General features: G+C 42.4%; 1 protein-coding gene across 1 annotated transcript; it reads left to right on the top strand.

Annotated features, from left to right (window-relative positions):
- Positions 1–941: 941 nt before the first annotated feature.
- LOC141779565 (IgGFc-binding protein-like) lies at positions 942–27,408 on the top strand. The gene is made up of 36 exons (XM_074654451.1): positions 942–995; positions 1,083–1,216; positions 2,457–3,115; positions 4,170–4,603; positions 6,075–6,238; positions 7,490–7,666; positions 8,017–8,242; positions 8,996–9,241; positions 9,780–9,881; positions 10,508–10,655; positions 10,793–10,913; positions 11,054–11,386; positions 11,828–11,999; positions 12,255–12,352; positions 12,971–13,101; positions 13,606–13,775; positions 14,672–14,886; positions 14,979–15,173; positions 15,485–15,673; positions 15,923–16,356; positions 16,620–16,738; positions 17,241–17,437; positions 17,526–17,664; positions 17,949–18,131; positions 18,400–18,545; positions 19,640–19,986; positions 20,127–20,350; positions 20,435–20,576; positions 22,009–22,345; positions 22,817–22,933; positions 23,215–23,313; positions 24,479–24,674; positions 24,899–25,162; positions 25,943–26,085; positions 26,251–27,009; positions 27,061–27,408. Exons 3-35 carry the CDS (start codon positions 2,886–2,888, stop codon positions 26,479–26,481), a joined length of 6,669 nt encoding a protein of 2,222 aa, XP_074510552.1. The 5' UTR covers positions 942–995; positions 1,083–1,216; positions 2,457–2,885; the 3' UTR covers positions 26,482–27,009; positions 27,061–27,408.
- The last annotated feature ends 369 nt before the right edge of the window (positions 27,409–27,777 follow it).

Consider the following 27,777-nt stretch of genomic DNA (forward strand, 5'->3'; position numbering starts at 1 on the left):
TGAATTGTGAAAGTGTACACTGTAATAACAATATATATATATTTTTTTACAGTTTTTCCCAATCAATTTAAAAATTTTCCCTGTTTTTCAAAATGATAGGAAAATCATGTTAAAACTACAAGAATTAACTGTTTATTGGAATGTGTCATTTGTTTTAACCAAAAATAAATGGAAGGAATACATTAAATATCTGTTTTTTAACAGCTTTTGCATGCTAATTTTAACAAACCTAACGTAAAAATAAAGTATTCTTTAGTGATAAAAGTAGCAGGATTTTCTGTAATTTTACAAATAAATATATTTGCCGATATATCATTGTCAAATACATGAAAATACTGTTATTAATCTATTTTTAAAGTGTTTAATTGCAAAAAATGCAAGATAGCAGGTCAGCAGTAGATGTCACATCTGAAAGCTGGGAACCTGAAGATTAACTTGAGATGCAGTTCAGCACTGTGTGTCAAATTGCTTTTTTTTTTTCTCAGTTTTTCGCAATACATTTTACACTTTTCCCCCTGTATGGGCCATCATCTCTCAGTCTTGCCCTATTTCAACAGCAGGTGGCAGTAAGCCCACACTCACCATCTCTGCGTGCATTAGATACCACCTTGGCGGCAGATTCACATACTGTATCTTGAGGTCAGAGGTCAAGGGACTCTTTTGAAAATGGCCATGTCAGTTTTTCCTCACCAAAATTTAGCCTTACTTAATTATCCACCCTCTTGCTACGCCTCTGATATGAAGTATGCATAAACACTGCTTTTTCACAATTGTGTGTGCTGTAATATTGGAAAACACTGACAACTGGCCAATGAAACGTGCTCGTTCAACACTATACATTAGTCAACAGTGCATACCTTTGATTTATTGTGTAACATTGCATACTGTATTGGTTTAAAATGAACATTTACCATTGTGTATGTCCCTCTCTCTATCAGCTATGGGAGTAAGGCCTCTCACGGTGTGTTTGGCTGTTTGTGCTGCACTCTTGGCAGGTATTACTGTAGAAGGCCACCAATATTAAGTCTAAATCTCTTGTCATGCTTTATTTTACGTTGCTAAATCTCTTCTCTCTTCCCCAGTATGTCAATGTTGCTCTACAGGAAAAGAGTTCATCACAACCTTTCTTCCTAATTACCAGCGTACTAATGGAAGAAATCACAGACTCCATGTGGTTCTGACTGCTCAGGGCTCTGAAGCCAATGTCCACATACAGGTGAGGATCGTATTTTTAAAGACATGAGGTGGACAATGCAACAGTCCAAAGACTTTAAATTATCACTCATGCAGCAAGCAAATGCCAGTCTCTTGACAAATACAAATAGACAGGTTAGTCATTACTGGGTCAAAATCAAATAGATCAAATTTAGTGACTATTTCACGAACTGCCGTGAGACAGTGTTGCACATTAACTTTTAAATGAATTTAACAATAATGCATGGTTGGAGACACTATTTTTTACAAATATTCACGAAATTTAATCCATTTGATTCGTGTACATGGACACGAATTTCCCTTTTTTTCATGACGCTCAGCACGACTTTCAACAACGTATTTTTCGTGCATTTTTCTACAAATGTGTCAATTTCAGCTCCAGTCTTTTCAAAATAAAACTACTTAGTTAGGCTTATGAAAAGATTGACTTGGTTAGGCTTAGGCAACAAAACTACTTAGTTAGGTTTAGGAAAAGATTGACTTGGTTAGGCTTAGGCAACAAACTACTTGGGTTAAAATAACACTGGAAGTGTCGTAACTTAATTACGGAAGTTATGTGACAAAAACTACTTAGTTAGGTTTAGGAAAAGATCGCGGTTCGGGTTTAAATAACACTGAAAGTGCTGTTTCTTTAATACGGAACTATGTGATAAAAACTACTTCGTTAGCTTTAGGAAAAGATCGCGTTTTGGGTTAAAATAACTCAGGAAGTGGCGTAACTTAAGTACGGAAGCTACGTGACAAAAACGACTTAGTTAGGTTTAGGAAAAGATCGCGGTTTGGGTTTAAATAACTCAGGAACTGGCGTAACTTGGCATAGGCCTCCCTATGCACTGTTCGCCGCTTTTTATACTTCCCGGTTCTCAATTACGTTGATTACATACAAATTGATTTTGTGCTGACCATCACGAAAAAAAAAGTGAAATTTGTGTTTACGTACACGAATCAATACGTTAAATTTCGTGACTATTTCAAAAACGTCTGTGCAACTGGGCTGTAATGTGTGGAATGAGGCTGAAGTGATGCCTAGTTGTCTGCAAAATTAGCAACATTTGCACTGTAAAATAATATCTTTTTAGCTAAACTTTACATTGTTTTTTGGTGAGTCAGTCAAGCTTAATTGAGCTGTGTTATGGTATTTGCCATTACTCACATGCTAGCATTAGGCTCATTTGGCATTTCTAAGACTGTTTTAATGTAGCTCATGAATGTTTAACAAATCCAGACGTATCGATCTGCAGGTGGCTTCAGAGGATTTCTCCAAGCGGCTGAAACTCGCTGCAGGTGAAAGCCAATGGGTTTCTCTGCCATGTGGATCCGAGCTGCAGAACCAATTCGTCACTTTAAAGTCAGCGGTTCGAATCTCATCCAGTGCTGCGATCTCTGTGGTCTCTTTCAACCGTCGCCATGCCACAGGAGATGGCACGGTGGTTTTCCCAACAGAAGAACTGGGTACCGACTACTTTGTGTTCACACCCTCAGGGGGCAGGAGCAAATATGACAGGCTACTGGCTATCGTTAACGGCAACAGCCATAACCAGATCACCATCGTACCCCATGCTAATGTGTTGCTAAAAGGCAATACCAAGTGGCATTATGGGAAGGCTGTGCACATTACCTTGGCACCCTACGCATCCTACCTTGTACGAAGTCATTCAACTTTGACCGGTATGCGGATTCAATCCCTGAAGCCTGTAGCTGTGTTGGCAGGCCACCAGTGTCTGGCGTTGGGTCGTAAGTGTGAACATGTGTATGAACAGCTCCCCCATGTGGCAAGCCTGGGTAAAGATTACATCGTACCCAGGACCAGCAGCTGTAAGGCCGCAGACTGGGCAGTGGTAGTCGCTGTTGAAGACAACACTGTTGTGACACTGCAGGGGGGCTCACCCTTAAAAAAACAGTTGAGTTACATATTATTCATTATAATATACTGTTGTAGCTATCATGGTTTGTCTCTCTGTCTCCTACAACAGTACATTCCCATACAACTAAACTGCATTCTCAATTATTACGTATTTTCTCTCGGACTACTTGGTTATGTTTAGTAAACACATTGTTTGGTTTAAAGCTGGGGACACACCAAGCCGACATCAGAGAATTAGCGGCGATGAAGGTCGCCTGTTGCGTCGCCTCACGTCACCTTTGTTTTGGCCAACAAGTTGCACCCGAACACATTGCAAAGACGACAGCTGACGGCTAGTTAGCACGTACGTTCTGCGCATGCGTGAGAGGAAATAACTCTCCACACCAGCAGGCGGTGGTAGTCCGTATTCCTCAATCAAAAAGGGAAACAGGAAGACAAAGACGGCAGATACAAGCCGTTGTCATGATACGTACATGAAACAAAGCGGCGTCTTTCACTCACCACTTAGCTTCATTCCAGATGTTCATGTCGTGTGTTGGAATGATCAGATGAAAAATGAGAAGAGCCTTCTGTGTTTTTCCTCTTGACTATACTAGTTGGCTTGCTTTCCTCACTTCCATTTCTGTTCTCGTGCACTGATTGGTTTAAGCTTAACAGCCAATCAGAGTGATTTTTCTCACCGACGGGCGGCGCCGCCGATTCAACATGCTGAATCAGCCTAAAACACGGGCAGACTAGAGCCGATGGTGCGGGACACACTGAAAAAACTAGGCCGACAGACGCTCACCGACGGCACCAAACTGTCCGACGGCCGACCGTCGGCTCGGTGTGTCAGGACCTTTAAATGGATAAACGGGTCAAAATGTGTTTTCTTGTTATCGTCTTTTCATCAGTGGATGTACTACTACTGTAGCCCATACCGTATTCTCTTTAGTGTTTACTTCATGTCTGTTTTATACAATTTTGTCGATTCTGAATCGAGTATTCAACAAAGCCATGTAATAATTCCATATAAGTATTTTTCCACAGTTCATCTAACCTTGAACTACACTTATCTAACTAAGTAAACATATCACACTTCCACCAACAGGAAGCTAAAGAAAGCTGGGGACGTCACCCACCAGAGACTGCGTTGCAAACAGCCACTGGTTGTCAAGAGCGACAAGAAAGTAATGGTGCTGCTTCTCAGCAGCAATTACCCACATGACCCTTTCCTAATAACGATGACTCCCACCTGTAAGCTTGCCACTGATTGGGCGGTGGAAACAGTGGACGGACTTCGCAGTACTGTTGCTATTGTGTCAGAGAGGGAGGGGGCCGGCAGTGTGAAGGTGTGTGTGAAGAAGGGACGCTGCATTTCACCTAAGTGGAGAAGCATGTCAGATAAGCGCTGGGTGTGGTCCAACGTCCCTGTGGGGACACAGCAGGCTCATGTGACGGTGGAAGGTGACGCCAGTATGGCGGTCTATGTATACGGTGGACAACGCCGACATGGATATGGCATTGCTGGAGTTTGTCATGAAGGTACACACACACTGAGATTCCTTTACACATATACATACACGGGGCTAACATTTTACACTTGTTGCGCTGGTGCGCCTACATTTTTCATTTTGTACATAATTTAGTTGCACCAAAAATGTATCACCGCACCTTTCAGCGCCACAATAATACATTTTAAGCATTTTGTCAGTTCCCGTAGGCCTAATTCGATACCACGGTAATAAACAAAAGTAAAACAATAAATCCCTTCAACATCCACTCCTTTATTATCGTTTACATACTGTTTTTTGTTTGGAAGTTAAACAGGTCATAATTCCCACTCTAATATCTATTTCTGTGGAAAGATCTCCTTCAAACAACTGGCTTTAGTTTCTTGCCAAAAACTACATTTTACAAGATTACAACTGATCATGATAATGTTTTAATTTACCTTCACACAATACTCATCTCTACTCAATAGAGCCTGAACGCATCATAATTAAATCAATTGCGCCTCCTTTTACGTTCTCGTCCTGCCGATTTCAGGGAAAATAGGGTAGGTCTCCTGGACGCATTGATAGTGAGTTTAACAGTCGACCTACGGTACCGTCAGGTATCCACATGTTTACATGTTACGTTGGTATCAGAGTAGCGTAATGTAAGTAAGGGATAATGTACAGCGAGCCGGTCATTGTTGTGAAAGAATCCCCGACAGGGCGATGCTGCACCCCGACGCGCAGTAGAGGGGTCTCTCATCGCCCTGAAGGGGATTCTTTCACAACAATGACCCGCTAGCTGTACATTATCCCGCTTGTTACACGGCTACTTACTGAAGAAATCAATAATTTGACACAAAAACGGTCCGCCAGAGTCCGATATCAGAACTGCGCCCATAGCAATGGTCTGCTATAAAGAAATTACAAACCGCAGAACGCTGTGATTAACCAATCAGAATCGAGTATTCAACACAGCCGTGTAAAAATGTGTGGTTAGCGGCTGTGTGGACGAGTGAGCAGAGAAGCAGAGAAGAAATTAGCGGTAAAGTTGCCTCTTGTTATTAAATGTACAGTAGTGTCACACACTCAGACTTTTTGCTCTCCCCACTTGTGAAATGAATCCGGCGCTTCTGATCAGGTTTAGGCATCTTACCGGGGACCAGGGAGACAGGTGGCGGAGCAGTGCTCCGCCAGAGATGCCGGGTCTGGGCAGTTCAGGGGCGGGGACAGGTGTAACGAGCACCGTAGCATTTTTCTTGACAAAAAACAACCACTAGTTCTCTTCATTTTTAATTACCGGTTGGTTTTATGGTTGTGATGATGCTCGAGTAGGCTACAGGACGTGGTTTGACACATACACACAGAGACAGACCTGAAAATATTTATTCACACTCAACAGATTTTTAGTCGCATATGCATTTGTTTTTATTTGTATTTATAATGATGGTACAATAACATGTACAGTCAACCACGGTGCTACGTGTTTATGTGTATGATGTGTGTTGTATTTCCTGTAGCTACCCCCCCTCCTACACCAGCCCCAGATCCCTGTGAACAGGTGAAATGTCGAGTAAAGGAACGTTGTGTGAACGGAGAATGTGTCCATGTTTCTACGGCAACCTGCCACGTGGTCGGTGACCCCCACTACTCTACGTTTGATGGCCGACGCTATAACTTCCAGGTAGGGTTGGGACAGCTTGACCAATCATCACCAGCCATTCACTATAGAGTGATCTTATTTGATAGGGACGATGCAATTTAACATAGTTCCATTACAGGCATGAAGCTGATGTGCTGCACAGAGAGTTTATAGCTTATTTTCAACTCTTGTCCCTAATTGGGCTTTTACAGTGTAATTGAAATATACAGCTTTCTATATGATACAACCACAATACACTACAAATACGGAAATACAGCTAAATACACATACCACAACACACTAATACATATACACTAATACACCTTGGTAAATTACAGTACAATTAGTTTAAAATGGATACAGCTGTGTTTTGCTTTTAGCCAGCATTTAATCTTTGCTGTATATTACTTTATATCTGGAATTAATTTGATTTCAGTTGGCAATGTGTTCCAGAGTTGACAGCCCTTTATGGAGAAAGCTGATTATCCAAATTTAGTTCTACGATGTGGTGTTTTACACCCTTTAGCGACAGTATGTGACAAACCGGGCTTTCAACTAACTCCAATGTAAACCCACCCGCGGCAGTCGGAAGTGACGTAGTATTAATAGCGTGAGAGTCCGCTAATAGCGGGAGGAAGGGGAGGTGGATGGGTCAAACAAATACGAAATGTCAACCAGGAGACCGCGTTTGTGTCCCGTGTGAAACTAAAAGTAATGTTGACTTATTTTATTTTTTACTGAGGTAAGTCGAGTCAGTGAAGTTAATGTCAATCACGACCATTTCCCAACCCTAAGTAAGTGGTTCTGTTGCCTAAACCTGTTAAATAGAAGTTTATTTTGAAAGCACACAATGCATGTAACAAGCGTATATTGATATGCCGTCCCTGATCCGTCAAAAAAGTAACGCAAGAGGGGTACCCCGTGCATCGGTCTCCGATGCCGAGGACCACTGACCAAGCGGTGGTATTTGATGAGTTGGGAGTAAGAATGATAGCATTTCCCAATCTGACATGCCTCAAAACTTACATTGTACAGTCTAGAGCCTTTTTAAACATTGTGTTATTCAAAAAACCTTAAAGATTAGGGTTATTGCATAGTGCATATTGCCTTTAATCAGCACTACATCAGGTTTTGTTTAAAAATAATCCTCTTTACGAAAGTGGGAGAATAGAGCCTTTGTTATTTTGCTCATCTGCTTGATTCGCCATGGCCTAATTCAAACTCACTGTGAGGTGAGGTGCCAAAATGTTTATAATGGATTTTGCTTCTAATAACATTCATCTTTTCTTTCAGGGTTCCTGCACTTACATTATGACAACAGTTACAAAGACGGCGTCTGACCTTGTGTCTTTCACTGTGACGACCAAGAACGACCACCGTGGTAACCGCCGAGTTTCATTCGTGAGGACTGTAACTGTCAGCGTTTACAAGCAGACGATTATCATCGGCAGAAACAAAGGACAAGTAGAGGTAACAGATCTGCTGTCATCTATTGTAATAAGCAGTGAATGTAATACCCATAGAACCCATTTTTATTCACATATCTCGAGGTCAGAGGTCAAGGGACCCCTTTGAAAATGGCCATGCCAGTTTTTCCTCACCAAAATTTAGCGTAAGTTTGGAGCGTCATTTAACCTTTTTCCCGACAAGTTAGTATGACAAGGTTGGTACCAATGGATTCCTCAGGTTTTTTAGTTGCATATGATGCCAGTATCTTCTCACAAGCTGATCTTGTACGGCAATGCATTTACAGTTTTTGTTCATACGCAGTGTTACAGATGTACAGTTTGCGCTGATCATTGCTCTGTTATAACCTTCAGGTGAATGGAGAACTTCAGTACTTGCCCGTCAGTTTGTTGGGCGGCAAGCTGTCTGTGACGAAGAGTGGAATCTATGCTTCCCTCACCACTGACTTTGGCCTGAGTGTAAAATATGACTGGAACATGAGGCTGTACATCACGGTGCCATCTTCCTACTATCAACACCTAGGAGGCCTCTGTGGAAACTACAACGAAGACCGGAGCGATGACCTGCCTGACGCAAAAAGTGAGATAGGGGATATAAAAGGATTACAGCCTCACGTTAGCTTTTTAATTCTGCCGATTGCATTTACACTTCAAAAACAATGCAAAAGTGAGCATGGCTCATATAACCCCTGTTCACTGCTTGACCCCTACTCCGGAAATGAAATTGACGTCAAAAAAAAATCACAGTTTTTGGCCAAAATCTAAAAAAAATTTAGGCATCCTGGATTTATAACTCCCAAAAGGCACAACTACACCACACTGTCAACCATCATACCAAATTTGGAGTTCCTAAGTTAAATAGTTTTCGAGTTCTGCCTGAAACGAAAGTTTGACACGCAAACAGACGGAAGGAAGGAAGGACACGCGGAGCGCTATATACCCCCGACTACATTGTTGCGGGGGTATAATCATAAAAGTGGTGTTCATTTGTGGAGGTTAACAAAACGTGCAAATATCATAAACGTGTGTTTACCAGAGAGCTTATTTTCTACAATAATCCAAAACCCAACGGAACAATCCCATTAGCTTTTTGTCGAGGGAACCAGGGCGATGCTAACTTCCTGGTTGGCAAAAATGCATCATCCTTGGAGCACTCTATTGGTGGCATAGATGCAACCTGGTGGCCAGGTAGCATCCATGCATTTTGATCCAAAGTTGAGCTGAGCTGGACGCCGCCTATTAAATTGCTAACTCACCCAGAAGTCCAGATTTTGTGATTTTGAATCATTAAAATGCCTTCTATTCAAACATTAGTTTGTGTTCTGTCTCTTAGGCTCCAGTCTCACTGTTGTGCTGAAGATGATCCAGAAGTGGAAGGTGAAGTCGTCTGATTTGTTCTGTCAGGATAACTGTGCTGGACGCTGTCCAATGTGTTCAATAAAGCAGCAGGACCACTTCCGCCTACCCAAACTCTGTGGGATTCTGACAAAGTCAGATGGTCCATTTTCAGCCTGCCACAAAAAGGTTGACCCCTCTATGTACATCGACAACTGTGTCTACGATGTCTGCATCAATAAAGGTAAGACAATATTAGAGGATGTTCACAGTTCTGGAGCAGAATGCACACTGAATATATCCACAGATCTAAAAGTTTATGTTCACATAAAAAGTAAGTAAGCTTGTCAGTCTCCGGACAAGGAGACTGAGGAGAGTGAGTGACAGTACATATTGAGAGAAACTACTATTTTCTTCAGCCATTGTTAAAAAAACAAGCCAACAATACTTGCTAGCCAGCATTAACTAACGTGTTCAGAGAATTATTCTGTCTCCACTTAACGCTCCGCCCGCTAAACACCTCATCATGTTTACAGACAGAAAAGGGGTTTATATGTATAATGTGCAAAAACTATCCTACAAGCCTCCATAATTCTACTTTAAGCTCATTACTCATACAGCACACCTTTAAAAAACACTAATGAAGACATTCTCACAAGCAACTAGCAGATTCACACGTCACACATCAACAGGTGTCTGGACAATCAAACAGTGGATAATGCCAGATGGATCTACGCCATGCTGTTCTCTGTGAATAATGAAATGTCTGTGTGTTTGTCCAGGTGCCAAACAGATCCTCTGTGACAACCTGAAGAGTTATGCTGATGCCTGTCTGTTAGAAGACGTGAAGGTTGACCGTCAGTGGAGGATGGTTACCAAATGCCGTAAGTCACTAAGCAAAATACTATTCCTTTGAACGATGAAGTGCTATTCACCTTATTCTTTGCCTGAACTACGGTGCTTCCTCATTGCATCATGTTGTGTTCTCACTTCCGTTTAACTAGCAGCTAGTGTTAGCCATAGCTATTTAATGCTAGCAATTGATAGATAAATATCTAGCTAGCTAGCCGCAGTTCAGTGTGTCAGGTCAGAGGTCAAGGAATCCCTTTGAAAATGGTTATGACAGTTTTTCCTCGTCAAAATTAAGTTTAAGTTCTGAGAGTTATTTAGACTAATTCACGACAAGCTAGTATGACATGGTTGGTACCAATGGATTCCTTAGGTTTTTCTAGTTTCACATGTACCAGTATCTTCACTCTAGTTTTAAAACTGAGCAGCTACAACCTAAAAATCGCAAGTTGCGTAGTTAGTTAAATTAGTAGTGTTAAATCAATTCAAAAATTCATTAATTTAAAAAATGTAATTTAAAAATTAATGTTTTTTTTAAATGATTTAAAAAAAAAAAAATGTAATTGTATGGTGTTGTCATATTGGTTTTCACACATATGAACAGTGATATGAGCTAAAACCATAATCTGATGATCAATGATCTCCCTTTTGCCCTCCCCAGCCCTTCCTTGTCCAGCAGGTAGCCACTATGAGGCGTGTGGTTCCCCCTGTCCGGCCTCCTGCATGTTCCCAGACAGTGAAAAGCTGTGTAAAGGCCCCTGTGTGGAGGACTGCCGGTGTGATGAAGGATGGGTGCTTAGTGGAGACAGGTAACATAGCTATGATGCTACCAAACTGTTTCTTATAGCTCGTTAATCCAAGCATAAAAGACAAGAACGCAGTCTGTTTCATGTCTATGATGTACTGTACATTTAATAATGTGTGTGTGTGTGTGTGTGTGTTTCAGATGTGTTCTTAAGTCCAGCTGTGGATGTAACTATAAGGGCAGATATTTACCATCAGGCATCACTTTCTGGAGTGATAACACCTGCACCACCAAGGTTAAATGCCTTAAAGGGGAAGCCCAGGTTGGTGTGTGTGTGTGTGTGTCCGTTATTTAAAGGAGACATATCATGAAAAACTCATTGTTTCTTCAACACTTACTGTGTGCTGTTCTTGTTTTCATCTCTTTCACTGTGATCTGATGTTCTATTCTGTTCTCACCAAGATCAACAAAGTTTCCTGTAAGAAGAATGAGCACTGTGCCCTGAAGGGGGGTGTCAGGAACTGCTACCCAACGTCCTATTCAACATGCCAGGGCAGTGGAGACCCCCACTACAGAGGCTTTGACAATCAGCGGTTTGATTTCCAGGGCACTTGTACCTATATCCTGTCTCAGTACACCAAGGGATCAGACCAGGACCTGGAACCATTCCAAGTGCTGGTCCAGAATGAGAACAGAGGGCGTAACAGGGCTGTGTCCTACACCAAGTCCGTCTCTCTTATTGTATTTGGTGACACCACTGTCAGCATGAGTCGTGCCAGTGTGGGGAAAATACTGGTAAGAATAGTCTGTCTACTACAGTATTTAGCTCTATGTATCACTGTCGACTACTGCTGTAGCACAAGCTAGTCCACTAAAGAGTATAGAAGCAAAGGGACGAAACTCTGCTGTTTTTTTGACAACATCCACTGCCACCATTTTGGACTGAAAACACTTATTATATTTATAATATTTGTATTGTTCAACACAGGCGATTTCGGTAGAATATGACAATAAAATAGAAATAATGTTGTTTTACTTTTGTACAGCACTTTTTAGGCGGACATTTTACTGGCGTCCAGTAGTCGCTTTCAGTCCAAAATGGCAGAAGCATAGCTTTGCTGCTGGGCGCTGACGTTGAAATGGAACAAACATTTAACTTTCACTTCTTGGCAATATACGTTCTTTGGGTCCACTCTAATTCTTTACAAGCTATTTTTGGTAATGTCCTGTCCTCAGGTAAACAGTCGGCCAGTGAACCTGCCTTACTCCATGGATGATGGAAAGCTCTCCGTGTTCCGTCGTGGCTACTTTGGCGTTGTGACAACGTATTTCGGTTTGACGCTCAAGTTCAATTGGAACAGCCACGTCAGCTTGACTTTGCCCAGTTCATACTCTTCTGCTACAAGTGGTAAGTTGGGTGTGCCTCACTGGGGGTTATTCAGTTTACTCAACACTGTTTAAGCGAATAACACATGACAGCAGCACTGTGGTTGTAAAGCAAACAAGTCAATGTCATCCCAATCTAACCCAGGCAAGTTTCAGGGTTCAGGCCTTCATTTGTCATTTGTTAATTCCAGCAAGGCAGTCACTCTTTGGTCTCAGGCTCCTTCAACGATGCTTATAAAATATGTATATGTGGTTGTTGCTTGTTTCTCTTTATCAGGCTTGTGTGGAAATTACAATGGAAAACGAGATGATGACTTACTGAAACCTGATGGCAACCAGGCTACACACATTAATACCTTTGGACACAGCTGGAAGGTGAGACTTTGTGGGTCTAAAAAGAAAACTGACCTGAAAACACACCCAAGTGAAAAACCCATCAATTCATATACTGTAAAAGCTCAAAGCAGGCCGTCGCCATCTTGGTATCTGGCCGTCGCCATCTTGGTATTTGGCCGTCGCAATTTTGGTTTTTGGCCGTCGTCATCTTGGTTATTGGCCGTCGTCATCTTGGTATTTAACTGTCGCAAAATCTTGGTTTTTGGCCGTCGCCATTTTTTTTTTTTTGGCTGTGGCAATCTTGGTATTTGGCCGGCGCCATCTTTGTTTTTGGACGTCGCAATCTTGGTATTTAACCGTCGCAATCTTGGTTTTTGGCCGTCGCCATTTGGTATTTGGCCGTCGCCATCTTGGTTTTTGGACGTCGCCATCTTGTTTTTTTTGCAATCGCCATCTTGTTTTTTTGCCGTCTCAATCTTGGTTTTGGGGTTTTGTTTTTTTGCAACCAGAAGTGACACGAGAGGGTGGAGCTAGGTATTGAAAAATGGGAGACTATCCTTTAAACTCACAATATCAAATAACATATTTATATTATTATTATTTTATTCATTTTTCAAGCTAAATAACATTTTTGCATATGAATGTCATTGAACCCAGGCGGGAGGAGACGCTGGCTGCACTAGTGACTGTCCTAATGGTAAATGTCCTGAGTGTGAGCCTGCACTGCTGCAACGTTACCAACAGCGGAGCTACTGTGGCATCATGGCTGACAAGCAAGGACCGTTTAGGTAGGCTACATCTGCAGATGCCGGGGGTTCGTGGCCTTTTTTTCACAGTGGCCATTTTGACATTAACAGTAGGAAAAGCACAGGTGTAAACAATGAAACCAGTGGTTGGTTTCAGGTAGTCTGCATGTTGCTAGCTCACTGTCAAGTTTACATTGTCTCGCTTTAAGGGAAAAGAGCGTCTTAGGCCTGTAATACAAGCAAAACAGAGGAAGGATCAATGTTAAGGAGGACCTACTAGATGTTTTAAAAAGCATATTATTCCACAAAAGGTAATGGATTCAGATCAAGCACTTAATTTCCACCACTACAACCTACAGCATTCAAGGTCCAGCATGCCTTTATTTCAGTACCCTCCTTCTGGGTTAGACAATAACCAATATATACTTATGCTTAGTATTTTAAAAAACAACAATTACATGAGGTCAGATGTATAAATGACCAATGCCTGGTCAAACAACTCCTCACTTTGACTGTCTTTGCTGTCTCTCCGTCTCTGCCATACAGACTGTGTCACAGTAAACTGGACCACACCTCCTTCCTCAAAGACTGTGTTTTTGATCTGTGTATGTACCGAGGCCACGCCTCTGCCCTCTGCAACAGCCTATCAGCTTTCAGCACCTCCTGTCAAGAGGCGGGAACTAAAGTGGAGAGTTGGAGAGCCAAACACTTCTGTCGTAAGACATGCACACACACACACGCACACACACACACACGCACATGCACACACGCACGCACTCGGAAAATTGAGAACTACACTGTCCGTCCGTCCGTCCATCCATCCACTAATCCATCCATCCATCCTTCGTCCGTCCTTCCATCCGTCTACCCATCCATCCATCCAGCCATCTTCCCAGCAGTCCTGTCCGTCCACCCACCCATTCATTCACTCATTAATTCATTCACTCATTAATTCATTCACTCATCCATCCATCCACCCATTCATCCACTCCTTCATTTATTCACTCATCCATCCATCCATCCATCCATCTACCCACCCATTCCTTCGTCTGTCCATCTTCCCACCCGTCCGTCCGTCCGTCCATCCATCCATTCACTCACCATTCGTCCGTCCACCCATCCATCCTTCTGTTCATCCGTCCGTCCATCCATCCGTTCATCCATCCATCCATCCACCAACCCACACAACCGACTGATCCATCCATCCATTAGTCCACCCACCCATCCATTCACTCGTTTGTCCGTCCGTTCATCCATCCATCCATCAGTTTGTCCATCCATCCATCCATCCATCCAATCATTCGTTCGTTCATCCACCTACCCAGCCATCCATCCATCCACTCGTTCGTCCGTTCATCCACCCATCCATCCATCCATCCACCCACCCACCCCTCCATCCATCCATCCACTTATTCGTTCATTTGTCCACCCGTCCATCCGTCCATCCATCCATCCATCCATCCATCTATTTATACATCCACCCATCTGTCCAACCATTCTTCCACCCATCATTTGAAGGCACCATGTAGTTAATGTTTAGATCGTGAAAGTCCCAGTAAAGTCACATGTTTATAATGAATATAATTACTCTGTATTTTATTTTGATTGACAGCTCCAGACTGTGGTGCTGACAGCCACTATGAGGTGTGTGCCGCCCCCTGTCAGCCGACCTGCAGCGATCTAGCCCCCCCCGCGGGCTGTGACGAGAGCGCGCCCTGTACAGAAGGCTGCGTGTGCGACGACGGATTCATGCTGAGTCATGATAAGTGTGTGCCTCTAGCAGAGTGTGGCTGTCAGTACGAAGGACAGTATTATCAAAATGGACAGGTACTCAAATACCACCTCTACTAGTACTATTAATACTACTTCTTCTGCCACTACTACAGATATTTCTGCTCTGCTCTCTCCTCTTCTCTCAGGTGTTCTATCCAGGAAAGTCATGTGACACTCGTTGTGAGTGTTCAGAAGGTGGACAACTAACCTGTGAACAACATTTCCGTTGTTCAGCCAATGAGAAGTGTGTTGTCGAAGCGGGTCTCGCCTCCTGTCGTCCCTCAAGTGTTGGTTCCTGTTCTGTGAGCGGAGTCAGAACAGTCAGGTCCTTTGATGGACAGGTAAAGTACATGTTTTTCTGAATACATAACTAAACATTTTGGCCGTCGCCATCTTGGTGTCTGTCCATCGTAATCCTGGTTTTTGACCGTCGACGTCTTGGTTTTTGGACGACACGATCTTGGAATTTGGCTGTTGCCATCTTGGTTTTTGGCCGTCGATATCTTGGGTTTTGGCCGTCGCAACCTTGTTTTTCGGCCATCGCCATCTTGGAATTGGTCGTTGCCATCTTGGTTTTGGTCGTTGCAATGTTAAGTTCTGACTCGCTAAGTTCTGACATAACATTAAATATCTTCTATATTTCATCCTCTAGGCGTATCCTTTGTGGGGAAACTGTTTGTTCCAGTTGGCAGAAGTGGAGGAGAAGGACGGAGGGATGGAAGAGTTCTCTGTGTTTGTACAGCAGCAAACCAATAAGGACGGTATTGTCTCTCGCAGTGTGGAGCTCCAGGTTTATGACACGGAAATCACTCTGGAGACCGGGGTCATTTGGGAAATCAAGGTATGACTGACATTTTGTTGTGGCATGGCGTTAGCTGGGGATTATATACTTGAATTTAACACAACCAAAGTGCATTCGATGAACGTTTTACTAGGTTACATTTGATTCCTGTGAGGCTCCAGGCAGTGATGCTGTGGTGAATCCTACGAGGGCCGTCTCCTTTTGAGAGGAAGAACAATAACCTTCAGTAGTGGACAGAGCTAATGTAGTTCACCAGCTCACCTGATGAAATACTCCTCTGTGTCTCAGGTCGATGACATCAGAGTCTTCCTTCCCGTGTCACTGGCTGACGGAAAACTGCGAGCACATCAAAACGGCATCCACATCATCGTTGAAACCGACTTTGACCTGAAGCTGACCTATGACACTGTGGCAGGTGTGTTCTTACAAGTCCCATCCACCTATCGCAGCTCACCACGCGGCCTCTGTGGCAACTATAACGGTGAAGCGGCTGACGACCTGGGACCAGCGGACATGAGCCTGGACGACATCGTAGCGCTTTGGGTCGTAAAGAAGGACGCTTCATGTGAGACGGGCTGCGGTGCCACATCCTGCCCTGGGCCCGATAAACAGAAGGGCCCAGACGCTAAAAAGGCCTGTGACATCATCAAGGCCCAGCAGGGCCCGTTTGCAGGGTGCCACTCAACAGTGCCCCCAACTCCCCACTACGATGCTTGTGTCAAGTAAGGAAATACATGAACATACCTCTAATGTCAAAGTGTTGCTTTATATACAGTACATTAACTTCAGCCCGTTTCCACTGCCGGAACTTAACAACCTGTAATCTGACTGTAGCTTCCCGCTGTTGTTTGTGTTGACTGACGGTGGAGCATTGTGATAGAAGAGAAAACTGCAAAAATAAAATCCAAAACCAGAATTATCCTTCACCAAGTGATGACCATTTATGGTGTTTCCTGTATGGTGTTAACTGAAGCGTTGTTTCCAGGGAGATGTCTACATGCAAAGAGGGCGCAGACGTCCTGTGTCGTCATATCCAGCATTATGTTACCACCTGTCAACTAGCTGGCGCCAAGATAAGCAAATGGAGGAGCGACAAATTCTGCCGTAAGTCTGATCTGATTGGCTGATGCTCACCGGTGCTGAATGTGGTTTAGCCTATTGTTTGGATATTAATTCTCCCACGGTAAAAAATGTCCTTGGAGGATACACCGGCGTATCCTCGCTCATGGCTCCTCCGGCAAGCCTCCTCGATCCTCGATCCTCGATCCTCGATCCTCGAGATGCATTTTAAGAATTGGGATGTCCTTCAAGATGGAGCGCTGAGATTGAATTCTGGGTCACAGCCGGAGGATCGAGGAGCGAGGAGACGAGGAGACAAAGAAATTGGGAAATGAGATGCAGCTACAAAGTACGGGCAACAACACTGGACAAAATACTTTATGAAATCAGCTTTCTGTTGTTGTTTTCTCAAATGTTCTATTTGTAGGTTTTTGTTGTTGTCATTGTTGTCGTCGTTTTCGTCTTTGTCAACGTCAACAGAAGGCAGCAGAAGTCCTAACAAACCTCCCCAGTACTGAGCCTCCCGGCCTTGTTTTTGTTCTTGCAGCTGTGAGATGTCCAGCAGGAAGTCACTATGAGCTGTGTTCCTCTTCCTGCGACTCCACCTGCTTCTCTCTGCAGAGGTCAGAGTCCTGCCCGGTGTGCCAGGAGGGCTGCCAGTGTGACGACGGCCTCATGTCTGACGGCGTGCGCTGTGTTCCTGTGGAGAAATGTGGCTGCGAGGTGGAAGGACAGTATTATAGGGTAATTATCATCATCAGATCTTCAATGTTAAGCATACCAGTGAACATTGATTCTATGTGTGTTCTAATGCATAATTAACTGGTTTCAGTCGGCTACGTCAGTATTACTGGAGGACTGTTCACAGCGCTGTGACTGCCAGTCTGGACAGTTCAGCTGCAAGGAAACGAGCTGCAAGGAGGACGAAGAGTGTCGCAACAGGGATGGAATAGTTGGCTGCTACTCCAAAGGTCAGATAATTACTGCTAGGGTTGGTAATCTTCTTCAAAAACATTTTTTTTTGTCATATTTGTTGAAATTGTTATTACATCCTGACAGCAATCAATAAATCAAATTCTTTGAGAAAAAAAATCTGGTATCTGTGGCTGTCGCAACACTGTAATAAACCTGCTACCTGCCTGCGTGCAAATTTAAAACTTGGATAATAATTTTTTTAATAATAATTAACCAGTACTGATCCCGTGTGTGTGTGTGTGTGTGTGTGTGTGTGTGTGTGTGTGTGTGCATGGTACAGACCCGTGTGCTGAGGTTGAGTGCCGGGTAAAGGAGCACTGTGAGGTGTCAGAAGACCGAGGAGTGTGTGTTCCTGACTCCAAGGCGTTATGCTGGGCTACCGGCGACCCACACTACAACACGTTTGACGAGTGGAACTTCTCATTCCAGGGAACCTGCACCTACGTCCTGGTCAACACCACAGGTACCAAACGAGAAAGATATCTATTGGTTTGCTCTGCTCAGGGTTCACACAGCAGGTTTGATTAATCCCTCTACAGAGATGCACTGTGTCCGGCTGTGAGTCAAATAATGGAATTTCCAAATCAACCAAACCTGGGCTGCAGGATACTGTATATTAAAATCTCACACAGTTTGTTAACTAAAACACTGCATGATACATACGCAGTTATTAAAAAGTTGACACACAGTTGTCTCGCTAGCATTAACATGAATTATGGTGACTTCCTCAGGTCTTGACCCCTCGCTGCCAGAAGTAACTGTGACCACCAAGAATGAGGTCCGTGGGAACTCTGAAGGATCCTTTGTGCGTTCAGTCACTGTAGAGATGTTGGGCCACCGTATATCCGTCCCAAGGACCGAAAGAGGCGTCATATTGGTGGGTCTTACTTCAGAACATCGAAAGAAAAAAAAATCGATTCACCTATGTATTATTTTACAATTTTGAAATCTATTTTTTAATGCCAGAATCGATAGATTTGCTTCATTTGAGACTATACAGAGGTAAAAGGAAGTTATCGCATTTATTGTTGTAGTCTGAGTAATGTGACGTCATATCTGTTCCGTATCCGTCAACCAAAACAAACCGCAGCGAGCTGAAACGAGGAAGTAGAAAACAGCGGAGGGTCTGCATTGATACGACCTGCACCCTCACATGTTAAATCAACTTTGGGTTTCACACATTGCAGGAAAAGCAGAGCTAGACATCACGGCTAAAGCTGCATGCTAACTCTGTCATGGACAGGAAACGTTATCGTATTGCGGTTTGGTGCGATCAAGCCGGCTGCCACTCTCATCTCCGTGGTCAAATGGGCCGACGCTACAACTGTAGAGCACCCATATACTGACATTTATGTTAAATGCATTCAAACGGCCCCGATGGAGCTGACCATGGATGTATAAAGAGAATGGAGCTGACGGGAGAGCTAGAGACCACCTTGGAGAAGTTAGAGGAAGTATACACGTGTGACTACATCCGGTTTTCAAAATAATGTGTTAACAAAGGGAACTGTATATACAAAATACATATATGGAAATAAGATTGATTGGATTATATTCACCAGAAGTATAAAACATTATATGTCCCTTATAAATTAAAAAGAAAATACCACTAATTTGTGACGGAAATGTCTTTATTCTTTGATTTTTGGGTTGCTGGAATTTTTTTTATAAATAATTCAATGAGGGATATATTTCACTTCAAGACATCTCTGACTACATACATGCTGAAAATCAAACATTTTTACTGCATTAATTTAGATATTTTCCAGAGTAAAAGTCCCTTGAAGTGTATGATTCAACTTTTTCCCATGGTCTAGTGTTAAAAAAGTACACAAAAATCACAATAAATCATAATATGGAATCGCAATACATTTGGAATCAGCACCCAAGTATCGTGATAGTATCGAATCTGGAGATAGGTCTATCATCCCAGCCCTAGTTCTCAGTTTTCCTCTCCCTCTCTCTCTCTAGGTGGACGGTATTAAGACAGAGCTTCCTGTCCTTCTTGAAGGAGGCAGCATCTCCATAATACAATCTGGAATAAGAGGCATACTCCAGAGTGACATTGGAGTCGAAGTCACTTTTGATTGGTCCACCCTTGTCATGGTGTCCATCAGCAGCAGTTACTTTGGTAACGTCGGTGGGCTCTGTGGCAACTACAACGGCAACAAGGAGGACGAGCTGACGTCGCCAGGAGGCAGCAAAGCTGTTAATGTGACGGACTGGGCCGGGACGTGGAGCATCGATGACCACGACCCCTTCTGTTACCATTACTGTGACGGCGTGTGTCCTCAGTGCTCGCACGAGGACCGCATAAAGTATGTAATATTATATTAAGAGTTTTATAGTAACTTAAAGGTCCCATGTTGTAGAAAATGAGTCGTGTCATCCCTTAAATTGATACCCATGCTCTTTTCATTTGGGTAAGCTGACAGTAAACCCCGTTGTTCCTCGTCAGGTACACTGGTCCAGAGTACTGTGGGATTCTGAGCAACAAGAAGGGACCTTTCGCTGGTTGTCACGGTAACGTGTCGATAGTGGAGGCTGTGTCCGACTGTCTGTACGACGTCTGCATCAACGAAGGACGGCGTGAAGTGCTGTGTGAGGCCCTGAGCAGCTACCTGGCAGAGTGTCAGGAAGCTGGAGCGTCGGTGTTGCCATGGAGACAACTGGCCAACTGCCGTGAGTTACACACAGTACATTTATATAGACTGAAATACTACAGTACGTCTCCTAACCTCTTCCTCCTTCTCGTTGTACCTCCAGCCATTCCCTGTCAGGCCCACAGCCAGTACAAGGTGTGTGGCTCGGCCTGTCCAGAAACCTGTGGTCTTCAACCAGAGGGGTGTCCTAAGATCTGTGTGGAAGGCTGCTTCTGTGACCCAGGATACGTGCTCAGTGGACAAGAGTCAGTACAACACGTTCGTCCATTCATTTAAGGGTGTAGTATTCATATAACAGATGTTTTACTCCTCCTTGCACTCGCATTGACATCATTTTGTTCTGCTTAAAAAGGCTTCCTGTTGTCCAGATGGTAATACAGCTGAATAAAGGTATTATAGCGCTATATTGTTAGCGCTATATTGTTTCTGCAGAAATAAGCATGTCAATCATGGAGTAGCAGTTTAATCTGGCTGAGAAATGTTGATTTAAAGATGCACAATACAAAATTTAGAGGAAATCTATGTATATGACGGGTTGTCTTCAGGCATATTTGCCAACCTTGACACCTAAAAAATAGATTTCAGAATCAAATTCTGGTGATGTTAAAACAATGAAAAAAACTAAATAAATACTCAGCAACAGCTGTGTTTGTTAATTTTACTTTTAATTCTCAGGAAAGAAAACTGAATATTCGCCCCTGTGGTGTGAATATTCATCAGTTTTTATTTGTTCATTCATTAATTTTTTGTTCCTGCTTGAGTATTTCTTTCTCTTAGTTCCCTCCATTTCTCTCTCCGTCACTCACTCACTGAAAGTCCTTTCAGACACATCGCGACAACCCCCCTGAAATCCGTTATTTCCAATGGCTTACATATATTGCTGTCCAGGTGGAAACAGTAGAGCTTATACACACTGTACAGCGCCAGAAATATTTTGCAATAACAAAAAAGAAAAAAAAAGGTGTGATCATAACAGAGGCATAAATCAGGAGAAATGTGACCCCGGGAGGAAACCGGGAAAATCAGGAGGGTTTCCAAGTATGCCTCCAGTGTTGCCAGATCAGAGTCACAACTTAAAACCTGCCCAAATCATACTTACATTCATACATTCTTACCAGAAACCTGTGTAAAACCATTACATGCACAATAGATAATAATAGTACTAATGAGAATGTTTGCTCCGGCTGGTGGGCGGTGCTTGGTATTTCCTCTCATGATGGCTACCGGGTCACAAACTTTCTCATTTTACAGCTAAACCGTGCACTACAAGATGTTTCTGAAAACATTTGAGTAGAGAAATAGGCATTATTGTAACATAATATTGATTCATATTTGATCAGCACTGCCTAGTTTGATCGGAGTTTGTGAGTGATTGACAGCCGCTCAGAGACGGCAAGGCTCCAGCTCGGCTCTGATTGGTTGTTTTCCTCCGGTCTGTGAAATCTTGCAGATGCCATTAGGAGCACCGGAGGACACCGGAGAACACCGGAGGACGCAGAGGAACATGATTTTTTTCAGATTACCTGTCTCATGCACTACTGTCAGCATATAGTGACCGTTTTATAAAAGTAACTTTTTCTACCTCCTTCATCTTAAGGCGTTCGTTCTAAAGGAGCTGCAGACTAACAGCTGCTACCTTCACTGGGATGACCTATTATTTCTGCTGGTTTTTATCAGGTGTGTTATCAGGGAGAAGGGCTGCGGCTGTAACCACAACGGCCGCTACTACCGGCCAGGTGTGACGTTCTGGGCTGACTCGCAGTGTAAGGAGAAGTGTGCGTGTGTTGCAGCGACACAAAAGGTGAAATGTGAGCGAACTGGGTGTCGAACCGGAGAGAAATGCGGCGTCGTGGACGGAGTCCAAGACTGTTACCCAATCAGCTTCGAGACCTGCACCGCGCGCGGCGATCCGCACTTCCACACCTTCGACGGACGGAGGTTCGACTTCCAGGGCAACTGTGTGTACAGGCTGGCCAGTGCGTGTGGAGATACTACAGGACTGAAGCTCTTTGAGGTGAGAGGGAGTACAGCCATTATAGATTCACACAATAAATCAGAACAACAAAAGAGTCCTGTTTCGTACCTATGTATACTACGACGGAGTATTAGGGCCACATTGAGGAAAAAATAAATAAATCTGAGATTCGAGAAGAAAGTCATAATATTATAAGAATAATGTCATAGGTTTACGGGGAAAAAAGTCATAATATCATGAGAATAAAGTCATAAATTAGAGATAAAAGTCATAATATTATGAGATTAAAAATGAATGACTTTTTTCTCGTAATATGACTTTATTCTCTAAATCTTAGATTTTTTCCCCCTAATACTCCATCGTACTATACATCTATGTCAAAAGAACATAGAATTAGTCTTATTAATCCTAGTTACATTATCAATTTGATGATTTGTTTCCTTTACCCTTCCCCCGACCCTCTTCTTTCCTACTTTATGTCCTTTCTACTTCTCTTTTGGTGAATTGCAGGTCAGCCTGGAGAATAACAACCGTGGCAACAAAAGAGTGTCATATGCTAAAGTGGTATCTGTTAAAGTCTACGGCAACACATACACTCTGTCAGCAGACTACCCAGGCAGAGTACTGGTAAGAAACATGCACATACACACGTATTTTAATTAGCTAATTTAATGGAACGAGAGCACCCTAAAACACCTGAATCATATCTGTGACATTTCCTGTTACTTATTGATATACCAGCAATAAGATAATATCGACCAACATTGGTCCCACCAACTTATTGAGCTACTGTCGCCTTTAACTGCAAAGCTCTTGACCAGCGTCCCTCACCGCAGCATGGGAAGTAGAAGTACAAATACAACCCATAACCCAGTGTGTGTGTGTGTGTGTGTGTGTGTTTTCTACAGGTGGACGGGCTTGAGAACTCCCTACCATTCTCCAGTTCATCGTTGGTCCAGGTTTATCGCAGACACAGACTGGCTGTCATTGAGACAAACTTTCTTAAGGTAACACTCGCACTGTAGCACAACACTCCTTTTGAAGCTTTTGTACAATTTTACTGTGGATTTCCTGCTTCTAATTAAATAAATGTCCCATGTCACAAATAAAATGAGGTTTAGCCTAACCTCAATGATTATCATAATCTAATACTCTAAGACCCTGAGAGCTATTCCGACAGGAGACTGATCTTAGTTTCCTTATAAGTTCAACCAATAGGGCTTGGTTACAGGTTAGACACCAGACAAATATCAGCGCCCTTGCTCAGATATGAAGGTCGTTGCAGAAGTAAAACATTGTTGTACGAACCTGAAGCGCCTACCCAAACTAAGAAGTTCTCATGCGACCTGGGACTAGAGTTTACCGGCAGTCCTGAACTATATCCAGCGACATCTCTGGCATTCGTAAAGCTAATAAAAAGAGAAATGCACCGATGGAAAGCTGAAAATCTTGCCTTTTTAAAGTTGTATTGTTTGTCATTCTGTCATAAAGGCTAGGGGGTGAAGTTTGACCCTTGAGTGACCATGCCTCCTTTTATTTGGGTTTTTCTCAGGTTAAAAGCTTTTAAAAAGCACCTTAAAAAAGAAAGAGGGAAAAAAACATATCTGTGATCTTCTGACATCTGATCTAATCAGCTTAAATCACCAAGAGTCATAAAAATCAGTTTTCTGCAACATTTAGGAATATTAAGCGCCTATTTGGAGGCCAAATTTGCAGTGTCGCAATATCTATATCTTTTCATAACATATAAATCTACATCTCTGCCAAATGTGTTGCTTTTATCGCAAAATGCACAACAAGCTGCCCCACTAAAAGTCCTGAACATGAAATACCTGCTTGAAGAAGTAGGACAGGCCACAATGTTTGTGTGTCTGATGTTTTAAAATTCGGCTTTTAACTGTTTGTGGTTTCTCAAAAAGACAAATCTACGGAGGCAGGTGTCATGGGGGGAAAAAGACTAATTCATTCATGCCCCAGCTGTTGTTGCTCAGTAAATAGATCCAGTACATAAGCTTAAGACAGCTACAGTACCTCTCTACTGAACAGAAGGAACTGAAATTGAAATTTTACAAAATGTCAGAGAACTCAATAAATGCGTTGTTCTGTTTCATTATTGCTACTCTAAGCATGAACTTTTATATAAATTCTCCTTTATCTTCCACATTGTTAAAGGTCTCCTTTGACTTTGCGAGTGCAGTGAGGGTGGAGCTGGCGACTAGTTATCACAACTCAGTCTGTGGTCTTTGTGGAAACTTAAACGGGGACCCTGCTGATGACCTGAAGTTGCCCGACGGGAAGCTGGCGTCCAACGCCAATGAGTTTGGAGTGAGCCAGTGGCTGGCGGACGCGGAGGGCTGCTCAAAGAAGTGTAAGCAGCTGATGTTATCTATCTTCACTACTGTGCATCTTTAGTCCCTTTCAGGCACCTCTTTATGTAAATATGATGTAACTTTTACAGGTCAGTCACATGGGGAAATAAGCGTCCAAGTCACTTTTATGTAAAAGTCACGCTAGGTTGGACCTAGTAACAGTCTGAACTGACTGAGGACACATTATCGTAAGATATAATGTCTGATAACTTTGTGCCACCAGGTAAAGACTGTGCTCAGCCGCTCCCCCCCGACTTTAAACCGCCCGGCTACACGTCAGTCTGTGACATCATAACAGCGACGGAAGGACCGCTGGCTGACTGCATAAGCCGAGTAGACTCCAAGCAGTACCACCAAGACTGCATCTACGACATGGTGCTTAATGAAGGCAAACAGGAGTCAGCCTGTGACATCATCAGTGACTACGTGGAGGAGTGTCAGAGGGAAGAAGGCTGTGTGAAGCCGTGGAGGACGAGGCGCTTCTGCTGTGAGTACAAACACCTGCTGATGCTTAATTACACAGTTAAATTAGGGCTATCAACCGGTTCAAATATTTCATTAATTGAAAATTAATCGCACATTTTTTATCTGTTCAAAATGTACCTTAAAGGGAGATTTGTCAAGTATTTAATACTCTTATCAACATGGGAGTGGACAAATATGCTGCTTTATGCAAATGTATGTATATATTTATTATTGGAAATCAATTAACAACACAAAACGATGACAGATATTGTCCAGAAACCCTCACAGGTACTGCAAATTTGTATTCAATTTCGAGAAAATAGTAAGAAAATGAAAATGAGAATAAATTTTGATAGTATAAGGGTCACATTGAGGAAAAAAAAAATCGAGAATAAGTCGTAATGTTATGAGAATAAAGTTATAAGTTTATGAGAAAAAAAGTCGTAATATTATGAGAATAAAGTTATAAGTTTATGAGAAAAAAAGTCGTAATATTATGAGAATAAACTCAGAAGTTTATGAGAAAAAAGGTGTAATATGAGAATAAAGTCAGAAATTTACGAGAAAAAAAATCGTAATATTATAAGAATAAAGTTATAAGTTTACGAGAAAAAAAGTCATAATATTATGAGAATAAAGTCAGAAGTTTACGAGAAAAAAAAGCATTAGTGGCTTTTAAACGATTTTGCGTTATCGCGTTAACTTTGACAGCCCTAAGTTAAACGTACGCGGTAGTGACATGATTAAGTTGTATTGGTGTGTGTAATCTGATTACCATTCTGTGTGTGTGTGTGTTTGTCAGGGATGCATTGTGCAGCCAACAGCGTGTACAGCGTCACCGCTCCTGGCTGTCCAATCAGCTGCACCGCTCCATCTCAAGCCGTTGAGTGTAAAACCGCGCCAAGCGAGGGCTGTGTGTGTAACCCTGGTTACCTGCTGAGTCAGGTAATCCTCCACACTGACTTTGGTCTGCTGCTACTCTGATCTCCTACACTAAATAGGACGTTGTTGCAGTGGCTGCAGTTACATGCCCCTACTGAATGTAATGATTGTGATTGACCATACACTACAACAATGTGACACTCTTCTGACTGACCTTTGACCTTCTAGGATCGCTGTGTGCCCCTGGCTAAGTGCGGCTGCAGCTTCAAAGGTCAGTACGTCGTGTCTGGTCAGATCTTCTACGCCGACGCCGACTGCCAGCGCCTCTGTTTGTGCAACGGAGGGATGGTGTCCTGTAAGAACAAACCCTGCGAAGGAAAGCAGAGCTGTGGCGTGCAGAAGGGAGTGAGGGGTTGCTACGCCGCCGTCGGACATCAGCAAAAGCGCAAACACGGATAGAACCGGGACGACTTCATCTTCTCTTAATTCAATCTGTTTTTTAGGGAGAATATATCCAGCAATGTTGTGTTTATACTAGGGACGTACCGATACACACACCTGGGCTTTGGATATCCGCGTACTAATCTGATACCAGCATTAATAAGAATTAATTAATATTAATAAGCTGTATGCCTCACTGTGTGGAAGTGACTCTTTAATGTGTAAGACAACATCAGGCTTGACTTAAACATCGCTTTCCTAACTTTGTTAAACAAAATGTGAGAAATAAATACATAGATATGAATTTTTTATTATTATTTATTATAAAAGAATTGAATCATCAAATCTTCAAAATTAACCAGAATTCAAGTGTAAAGCTTTTTAATGCAGCAACAAATTGGTCAAAACTTCCAACAGGAATTAAAATTATAAAAAGTATAAAATGTATATAGTATATAAACATAGAATAGAATTTAATAGATCAGCTATTTGGGTCCGTATGGGCCCGATATCCTATCTGGTACCGGTGCGTCCCTAGTTTATACTGTAAGTTATCATTAGAATTATAGATTCTTCTGCAGTAACAACTGCATTCAGGTACTAAAAGTCTAGTTATTTCACTTGTCAAAAATCTGATCCTAAAGGTCTCCTTCTATTTAAATGTGTAATAAATCATAAATCAATAAAATAATCTGATTATTTTTTGTTGATTTTAAGTCACTTTGCTTATTAAATGTCTTTATTACAATAACAATTTATTCCAGGTTACATACTGTGCTGAGAACTGTGTGATAATGTTACAACTAAAAGCACCTTATCAGTCTGTTGCCTTCATCTAATATCCAGCTGTTCCTCCCACTTTATACATTTCACTCTTTACTAATCAAGTATTTCTATTGATCATTAAAAGCATTTCAGCAACGTCACCATCTGTTGTGTCTGTGAATGAAAATGGGTTCAATGGGTACCCACAAGTCTCCCCTTTTCAGACATGCCCACTTTATGATAATCACATGCAGTTTTTCTATGGTGTTCCTCAAGGTCTTGGTGTCTTAATGTGGTATTCTGGAGGGATTATTGATCATTTTTATCAATTCTACAGTGGTAAAAAATTGTTAAATTTAGCACCAAATCTGTGCAACAAATGATATCAACCCAAAACTTACTAAAACAACTTATGAGACATAATAGAGCATGGGGATGACCATCATATACTTTTATCATAATGTTATAAACCCTTATACACTTTCACTATTTATTTTAATTAATTAATTAATGTTTATTTCTGATTTAAGACTAGAACAATTTAACATT

This window comes from Sebastes fasciatus, chromosome 12 (assembly GCF_043250625.1).
Source record: "Sebastes fasciatus isolate fSebFas1 chromosome 12, fSebFas1.pri, whole genome shotgun sequence".
NCBI lineage: Eukaryota > Metazoa > Chordata > Actinopteri > Perciformes > Sebastidae > Sebastes > Sebastes fasciatus.

Coding starts and splice junctions, on each gene's coding strand:
- LOC141779565 (XM_074654451.1), top strand. CDS start 2,886: ATGCGGATTCAATCCCTGAAGCCTGTAGCTGTGTTGGCAGGCCACCAG. Junction 11,387..11,827: donor CCAGTGTGGGGAAAATACTG/GTAAGAATAGTC, acceptor TCCTGTCCTCAG/GTAAACAGTCGGCCAGTGAA. Junction 22,934..23,214: donor ACTACCCAGGCAGAGTACTG/GTAAGAAACATG, acceptor TGTTTTCTACAG/GTGGACGGGCTTGAGAACTC.